The sequence below is a fragment of the Thunnus albacares genome, chromosome 23, assembly GCF_914725855.1.
Source record: "Thunnus albacares chromosome 23, fThuAlb1.1, whole genome shotgun sequence".
Lineage (NCBI taxonomy): Eukaryota > Metazoa > Chordata > Actinopteri > Scombriformes > Scombridae > Thunnus > Thunnus albacares.
Window position 1 is genome coordinate 20,281,993 of NC_058128.1, and position 9,701 is coordinate 20,291,693.

General features: G+C 39.7%; 1 protein-coding gene across 1 annotated transcript; it reads left to right on the forward strand.

The window, feature by feature from the left end:
- Nucleotides 1-639: 639 nt before the first annotated feature.
- LOC122975650 (NXPE family member 3-like) lies at nucleotides 640-7,530 on the forward strand. Its single transcript, XM_044344180.1, has 6 exons — nucleotides 640-654; nucleotides 2,275-2,706; nucleotides 4,100-4,395; nucleotides 5,944-6,014; nucleotides 6,237-6,443; nucleotides 6,538-7,530. The coding sequence occupies exons 1-6, from the start codon at nucleotides 640-642 to the stop codon at nucleotides 7,089-7,091; spliced, it is 1,575 nt and encodes a 524-aa protein (XP_044200115.1). The 3' UTR covers nucleotides 7,092-7,530.
- Nucleotides 7,531-9,701: the final 2,171 nt, after the last annotated feature.

Below are 9,701 nucleotides of genomic sequence, written 5' to 3' on the forward strand. Positions count from 1 at the left end.
ATTGGTTTTACTTTGGTTTTTTTTAACCCCTTTCACAGATAGGATACTCCCAGCACTCAACCAATGGGTGGTTGGATTCCCTGGCTGTGGTGCAACTGTCTGTCCTCTCCTCTTCCACCCTTACTAGAAGTATTAGTTCCTGTTTTTGATAAATAGCCATTTATGGCAGCTAACCCACAGATATCGTGTAAGATTGCAAAAGATTGCAGAAGTATTTACATTATGTTTCAACGGGTAAATGACTGGGCCACCTGGGGATGAATCCTCATGTTAAACTGCAAGGGGAGTGATGCTGCTGACTTTGGTTATGGCCTTGGTCGATGGTTAATCAATCAGGAATGTCCTGGGTGACTGGATTAAGTTTAGTAAAAAAGATTGAAAGGCAAACATACCACACTATTTGCATAGAGATCATTTCACTACTCAGGTTATGTTTTTGCAAGTAATCACTAACAAAAATACAGCTAAACAAGGTGTCAATTAACACTGTTTCTTTGTTTTATAGCCACAGATTAAGACTGATCATCAATCATGAAGGCCAGAGCTTGTAGAAAAACAGTGGTCAGCTTTTGCTGTTTGAAGTTTGCTGCCATCTCCTTTTTCCTGGCTGCGTTTGTCCTCATCTTTTTTCTTTTTAACATGGATGCTCTGGAGGTGAGAATTTGGTCTTGAGTGGGACTGCTTGAAGGGTGGACCCTGTTTGAAACAGTCAGATTTAAGGACATTGTTTTCATATGCAATATGGCTTTGGATAACAGTAATGTCCTTCATTCATATTTCTAAACAAATGCAATTCGAGGAAAATAGTTCTTTTGCTAACAATCATGCATTTGGCTGACAGCAGAAACTCCTTCAAATAATTATACTTTTATATATTTTCATTTTATTATTCCCATCTATATTTTTTTCTTATTGTCAATAAATCCTTTCAAAAGACCAAAACCAACAATGTGTTAGTCCATTTCTCAAAATATTCCCTACCCTGTCTATGGCTCTGAGCCCCAAGCACATTAGTTTCTACTGAAGACGTACATGTAAATCTTTAAAAACAGGTCAAAAACATGTACAGCTTTTTTCCCCTTATGCAGGGTAGTCACACTGAGCTAAAGCTGATGCTGTTACTCTTAAATGCCCTTCTCTATTGTTGCTTGCATAAAGACATATTTTTGAGACAATCAGGTACTGATGGCATGGCTCTGTTGGTGGGAGTTGCTGCCCTTGTAGTATGCATTACCAAAGTGGTGCGGTTTGCCCCTGCTGTGAGGGTGTAGTGGAAACGCGTGTCATCATGGCACGGCTAAATCATAACAACCCAGGCCCATTGCAAAACTGCTTTAGTTTGTTGGGGACTATTCTCAACCATAGATAGATATGCATTTGCTGCACTGCTGAGTATTTATGGCAGCAGAACAGTGTATGACGTGCACATGAAGATGTTAATTCAAAATGAACTACATGGCCCATGTTAATGGTAATAAAAGAACATGTCACCCAGTGCAACAGTTTGGCTCACTGATGTGTTTTTAATCGTTTTTGGGCAACAACTGAGCTCTATGAAACAGAGGAATAATCCACATATATCAGGCCAAGGCTACACGGACAATACTTGTTAGTAGGATCAATTCATTGTTGGGTTTGGTCTTTTCATGAGTTCAGTGCAGAAATGTTTGTTTTTTGCAACATTCTTTAGTGGAAACAAATACAGTACTTCCACAATGAAAACCCAATGCATAGAAAGAATATTGTTACAGACATTTCAGACCAGTTTAACATTATATTTGTACCTTCACTTCTGAGATTTATATGAGGAGGAAAATCAAAACTACATTAGTTTTCCACCAGAATAACCAGTATGAACACTTAAGTTGCGTTAAATATTAACAGTAACATTGTCCTCATTTGAAAATTCATTATGAAGGTTTTTTTTAAAGGAGAAAAATTGCTCTCTGATAAATAGCACACCTTAAATTCATCAACCTGTATAACTGTCTGTAACAAGAAATATGAAAAGTAACATTTATTTATTGCTACAGTTGTTACTGAAATGGACTGTAAGGACATTCTGACTGTAGTTTTCCTTCCTTTCTCTTTTTCATGTTGCTGTTATCACTGAGTGTTTGATCAACTTCTTTCATCAACCCCTACAAATATTCAGTGATTTTCTGATGAGGGGCAGGAAAAACAGTCTTTTTGTTTCATTTAGTTCATTTGTCTTACATTATAATTTTTTTGATATACAACTTTGTCACATCACTCTCTTGACCCCCCTCCCAGTTTCAGCATAAGGTGATCACCACCTTTCCTGTCACGAGACCTCACCTGCAACACCACTTCTACAACTTTCAGCCACAGTCCCCTGAAGATGCTCTCGAGGAACGCCTATTATTAGACTCCATTGCTTGGCCTGAAACTCCATCCCTGCCAGATCCTCTTTCCCTGGAGCAGACCAGCGATCCTGCCCACAGTACCTTCACTATTCTCCCAGAGGAGAGTGGACGACAGTGGCATGTAGGGGATCAGCTGGAAGTTATGATCAAAATGTATGACTTCCAGGGTCGTCCTAAGATGTCTGGGGGAGATGTCTTACTCGCCCGTCTGCACAACCGAGCACTTGGTGCAGGTGTGGTTGGGCAAGTGCTGGATCATCTCGATGGCTCCTACTCTGCTGTATTTTCTTTACTCTGGGAGGGAAACGCTCATGTTGAGGTGATGCTAAAAAATATGATGTTAAATATGATTGTGACTGTTACTCAGCTACTGTTGCTAGGCCTGTCAACTTTTTGTTCTTGTATGAAACATATGCAGTTTGCAATAATACCCGGGGCAGATTTACTACTCAAAATCCTTAGTAATTTCCAAAACAGCGGGTCCTTTATTTCATGCAGTGGTTAGATTCTTCTGTATGCTGTCAATCATTCTTATCAAAGATAACCACTCTACTATAGTCTAGATTTGATTGCTAGCACAGGATTGAGAAGTGCTAAACGAATTCAGCAATCAAAGATTTGATCTGAGAAATATTATCCTGTTTAGCATCATTTAATATGTTAGTGGAAAATTTAAACTTATGTATGTATGTCCAAGAGTAATAAATGCCATTGACATATTGAGAAAAAGGTTTCTTCCATCAAGTGGCAACTATTGGCAGCGTATAAACCAACTAACATAATACAGCAATGAGAAACAGATGGATCTAAACCTTTGTCATCATTTAACAAAAGCAGAGCAGGAGAAAAGCTATCAACCTCTGTGGACTTCCACATCATACCTGTGTGCCTGGAGTTTGGGAAAATTTGAGCATTTAGAAGAATCATTCAATGAGACCCTGGCAAGCCTTTTTAGGTGCATCCTCATGAAAAAATTGTAGTGGATCACTTGATGATTAGGATTTTTATATGCCAGCTTGATGTGCCATACTCTGGACCAGCTGATATGAATTACTGTTTATTCTAGACTTTTTGACAAATATTACAAACTGTATGGTGAGTTGTATTACAAAGCAGTAAAAATTGGAAACATTTTCAAACAAAGATAACAAAATTACAAATATTAGTGGGAGGCTTTGCTGCAGCTGGCATCATGTTCAGTGAACTTTTTTAATGTAACCTGCAACCCCCAAAAGTAATGTAGTATGACATGCTCCTTGTCCTTTAGTTAATGCTGGGTTACTACTGTAGGTAGTAAGCTCATTAGCCGGACATGCTAACATTTGCAAATTACATTAGAGCAGACAAACACACTAATTCATTTCTTAAGCTTTTACTCTAAAAGAGAGAGCACTTTGCAAACTCTTTAAATGTCAAGTATAGCTCTCACTACAACCCCATGCACACCACTTCACCATGTGGAGAAATTCAAAGATTGACAGGTCCTCTGTGCCTAGTTATGGTTGCTGAACTATGATTTGGACAATCGCTGCTAAGGGGAGAGGTAAGTGAATGGTTAGTTCTCCAGACATGAGCATCTGGAGATCAATCTGGTTTACACCTGAAATGAAATGTGCAACTTTAAGTAGTGTTCACTTTAATTATCTTTACTGCTATGACATGGTTTCAAGGAATGGGTATGAAATTTGAACTCTGGTTCTCTGTCCTATCAGGTGACACTGGTTCACCCCAGTGAGGCTGTCACAGTGCTGCAAAGGTTGACCAGAGAACAGCCGGATAGGGTTTATTTCCACAGTGTCTTCCGCTCAGGCACAGTGTCTGAAACTACCACCTGTAATGTCTTCTTGCGTCCAACCCAGCAGCCACTGTGCAACTACACTGACCTCCACACAGGTGATCCGTGGTTCTGCTACAAGCCAAAGAAGCTAAGCTGTGACGCCAGGATCAACCACTCCAAGGGAGGATTCAATCAAAAACTCAAGGCCAAGGAGGAAAAACTCTTTAAAAGGTAAAGGAGCAAAGAGACAGGACTGGCATTTTGTTTGACTTATAATAAATAAATACTATGTATCTCCTTGGTGGAAATCTCAAGAGTGCGTATGATACAAATCAAATAATAAGCCTGATTCACTTAAGTTTATGTTCATGGTGTGAGAGCTGCAGCTCTCACAATGTTATCTTTGCTTTCTTTAGTATTATTTCGCTTTTGTTTTTTGGCGTCTATCTACTTCTGTACTGTTTGCCATACAAACTTTGTTTCAATGTCAAAATGTACATCTTGGTAAGGAGATGTATGCTGTACGTGTTTTATGTTTTGGCTAATAACTCATAAACCGTGTGGCGTGGCAAAACAATATTTGTACAGCATGTTACTTGGATAAAGCTGATTCGAATGACATAGGCCACGCTCATTTGCACCTGGAAAAATCTTCCGCCATTTTTGATTTTTTGGTAGACACATCTTTTGCTTCTTTTGGCACATATTTCATGTAATGTTTACCAAACTTGGTACATACCATATTTAGATGACCCTGAACAAAACTTATGAGCTTGTTTTAGGATATCACTTACAGTTTGTCTGGAATTGGTTATCAAACTTTCGAAGGCATGACTCTGATGCCCTTAGCGGGCCATAACTCTTCAATGCTAAATTGGATTGCAACTAAATTAGGGAATGTTGTACATACAGCCATAATACACAAATGTGTAACATTTGATACAGTTCTACCAACATGTGGTATATATATTATAATATGATATTTCTGCAATTCTGTTGTCTTTAATAAAATTAAACCTGGTACACAAGTTCTTCATGAGAATGTCCATGACATATTGAAGCATGGCACCAATACCCCTACTTTGTGGCCATAAGTGAAACAACACCATACTACTTATTTACTGCCATATCTCCTAAATGTAATATTCCATGGTAATCAAATTTAGCAAAGTTGTACAGATGGGTGTGCTGAGCAAGTCTGTTGCATTTGATACAATTTCACCTGTAGGTGGCGCTACAAGATTTTTTAAAATTGCTGCTGGAGCAGCAGCTTGCAGCCGCAGCAGCTAACAGCCTCCAGCTCTCACACGCATTTTCTTCAGAAAATGCAAATATTCCAGTTTAATGTTGTTATTTTGTTGTTATTCAGTTATATTCTAATTCACATTTTAACCATGTATTTAGGATGTGGTCTTTTAAAAAACATAAAGATACACATTTCAAAGCTGTAGCAGATGTCAACTTTTCTTCTTTTGTGACACGAATGCAGCATCTCTGCATGTACTGGACCATTTTAGGAATATACATTAGTCTCTGCATGAAAAATGGTTTGGTTATTACATTTTATTTCTAAACCTTGTTGACATGGTGTACTTGTCAGCAAACAATTGTGTATTTACACAGAGCAACATAAGCAATCATTTAGAGTTTCTATATATATATAAATATATATTCAATAGGTGCTAGGCAAATAGTGTGCAATTGGTTTATCAATGCTTTTTGCTGAAAACAGCTGTCTGCTACATATGAGTATTTCATTATGCATGTTTTTTTCTTCAGTGGTGTCAACATGAAAGTCTCCATTAAGGCTTCAGGATTGGCAAATGTCAACGTGTTGCCAAAAATGAAAGGTAAAGCAGAATTTTCACTACTTCAACCTCTGCCTGTAACAATAATTCAAACTTTAATGTGCTACAGACAATTACAAGTAAAAAAAGGCGAGAAGAAACATTTACAAACAACCTACCATTACCTTTACAAGCCTAATGTTGGTTTTAATCTTTTAATGGGATGTTCTGACAATAGGAAAAATATAGAATAATGCCAGCTATAATGCCTTAACTTCTTCTCAGGTCAACCAGAGGTAAAGAGCAGCAGTGTGAAGTCTGGACCCTCTGGCTATTACTACCAGGATACGTGGCAAGCCTTAGGTGGCACCCCAGTCCGCCAGTTCAACACATCCCCTGCTATCAGTCAATGTCTGAAAGGCAAGGTGGTCCACCTGTATGGAGACTCTACCATCAGGCAGTGGTTTGAACACCTCAATGCAGCACTACCAGGTAGTTAATAAAAAGAAATCTCTGACAACAGTTCAAGCTGCAGTGTGAACATTATTAATGTGTCCCAACTGTGTTTCCTCTTTAATACTTTTAGATCTCAAGGAGTTTAACCTGCACAACCTGAAGCAAGTTGGGCCCTTTATGGCCTTAGACTATGCAAACAACATTCTGGTGACGTACCGCTGCCACGGTCCCCCTATCCGTTTTGTCAATGTCCCAACCAAAGAGTTGCGCTACATTGCCAATGAACTAGATGATTTAGTTGGAGGTATGAACACCGTTGTTGTTTTTGGCATCTGGTCTCACTTCAGCACTTTCCCCATCAAGCTCTATATCCAGCGGCTGCGGAGCATCCGCAGGGCGGTGGTGCGCCTGCTGGACAGGGCTCCAGGTACGCTGGTCGTCATCCGTACTGCAAATCTCAAAGCATTGTCGCTTTATGAGACGCTGACCAACAGTGACTGGTACTCACTGCAGCGTGACAAGGTGCTCAGGGCCATGTTCAAAGGACTGAATGTTCGTGTGCTGGACGCCTGGGAGATGGTCTTGGCCCACCACCTGCCACACAGCCTCCATCCACAACCTCCCATTATTAAGAATATGATCGATGTCCTCTTATCCTACATATGCCCCCAAAAGGCCGGCTAGACTGGAAGACTACACAAGTTTAAGCTAACAAATAAACTCACAACCATAATTTAACAGGAAGACTGCAATGTCGCTTACCTCTCCCATGGAGTACAATAAAAAAAGGGAGAGGTAAGGGCGGAGACATCATTTATAGGGGAGGGGGACCCACAGAAGTGAACGTCGGGACACAGAAACTGAGACTCAATCCACATATTGACCCAGGCGGAGTAGCACATCAGGTTATAACTATTTACAGATTTCTTGTAGTTACATAATACTGCTGTACAATTGTCTCTGTTACATTGTTATGGGGAATTTATCTGTTTTTCGGGTTCTAGCATACATCCATGCTACAACTGAGTGGTGCGCTGCCAAAACGTTCTGGTTGGAACACGTGCTCTAGAATTATTGTTCTGCATTTCTGAGTATGTGGATTATTAAACTATTTTGACAGTAATTGTTTGGGTTGTTGTGTATTCTTTGAATGACTGCATGCACCAAACGGTGACATCCATACTATGACGCTTCGGGACAAATACATGGTTCTAGGAGAGACTCTTAATTAGGATATTGTATGAAGAGACAGGTGGTAGGAATGGTAGGAATGTTGGAGACATGACTGAGGTCTCCTCTGTCAAGACAGGGCAAACTACTGATTTGTCACAATTTTGCAGCATTTTTGCCTTACTGAATTCCATTCGTGGATTGTACAAGGAATCTGTTGTACTTCTCTAATAAATAATGGAGCAGCCCATGTCCCAGACTGCAGCAGTACATTTCTGCCCAGCACAGAATTAAATACAGAATTTAAAATCTTATGTACAGATGGGTCACCTTTCTCCATTAAACACACACACACACACACACACACATATACACACATACACACATATATAAATGTAGTATACATACAGTACGGTACTAGTGAACATACACTCTCTACACAAACAGATATGAAATAATCACATGTAAAGTTTGGCATTTATGTTTTATTAGATGTAGATCTCTTTCTCTACACAAACAATAGCACAATTAAAATTTGCTCATTTAAATGGAGGTCTGCGGCTCAAACACATGGCATCCTTACACTTTCTGACCTACAGTTGATTGTAATGTGTGAGGTCATCTGTAAACGATCTGGTGGACCGAGCCAAACTGGTCCCTATACTGGTTCTCGTGACAACGACCACGAGGAGAGGTTGACCTGACCCGGAGAAGGTAGAACAGCTGGCTGCTCTCTCTATCTGCCTTGTCTAAGAAGTGATGTATGAATAGAGGATTATGATATATATATATATATATATATTTGTACATAGTATATATATGTGAAAATTTTACACAGGTCCATTTTCAGCTACTAGCAAGAAAGCAGCAAGAAAGCAGCAAGAAAGCAGCAAGAAAGCTATGGATATTCAAGACACTCGTGGATGGAGTCAAGATGAGACCAAGTGTCTGCTCTCAATTTGTAAACAAAAGTATACAAGCAAAACTTGGCAATTATATCGCAACCGTGCCATTTATGAAGCAATAGCTAAGCAATTGGTGGAAAACAGCTACAACCAGTCCTGGCTGCAATGTCACGAATGAATGAAAACGAAATATTAAACACATTAAACTGGCATACAGAAATGCCAAGGACAACAAGAAGAAAAGTGGCAGGGGCAGGGTAACTTGTCCCTTTTTTAATGAACTGGACGCAGTGCTGGGTGATCGACTCACGTTTTGCCCTGGTGAAGCTTGTCTTCGATTCTGATGATGCTAATGTTGGCATGGACTCCACCAACTGTGCCAGTGACGAGAACAGGAGTGGAATCGACGACGATAAAGATGGCATGTTGTTATCCACCTTCAACTTGCCTAAAAATACCAGTAACGTTAATACAATGTTGACTTGTTTTTGTGTGTAGATGATGAGGACCATGATGCTGCTATGTCATCTGCAACCTCCAACATGCCACAGCTCATTGGTCACGATGGTTATTTATTGATAATCACCTGTAAATTGATTTCACTCGCCTGTTCTTTGCTATCAAATGTTTGTGATACAATAATACATTAGTTGACTGATTTTGTGTAAGGGAGCATAATACCTGCCAAATAGTTAGTAACATAGCCTATCTACAAGTGTCAGATATCTGTATGTAAATTTTTTTTTCTTCACCTTTACAATCATACACACACACACACACACACACACACACACACACGTTTCTAGCATTTGCCTCAGAATAAGTCTGGGTGGGACTTTTCTTAATATTGTTTTTGTGTGTAGATAATGAGGACCATGATGCTGCTATGTCATCTGCAGTAGAGCCCTGCAAGGGCCAAAAACTCCAGCTCTAGCCCGGTTCTGGCTAGGTGTGTACAAGCCCTAGCCTGGCCCCAGCCCGACAAAGTCTGCAATTTTCCAGCCCAAGCCCAACCCGAGACCAACACCAATATCACTTTAAGCTCTCTCTGATGCGCGCTCTCTGATCAACACAAACATGTGGATACTCTGTTGAGCCACACATATTTTGTCTGCATTGTCATAGAAACATGAAGCATTATTAATGCAAAATGTCATACTTTATTTAATCAAACTTTTGAAATAAACTTATTATAGGCCTCAAACATAACAACCAGTGC

Bases quoted from the DNA above. Each gene is read 5' to 3' on its own strand.
- LOC122975650 (XM_044344180.1), top strand. The intron at 2,707-4,099 runs GTGATGCTAAAA...CTGTCCTATCAG, and splicing joins AGGGAAACGCTCATGTTGAG to GTGACACTGGTTCACCCCAG. The intron at 4,396-5,943 runs GTAAAGGAGCAA...TTTTTTCTTCAG, and splicing joins GAGGAAAAACTCTTTAAAAG to TGGTGTCAACATGAAAGTCT.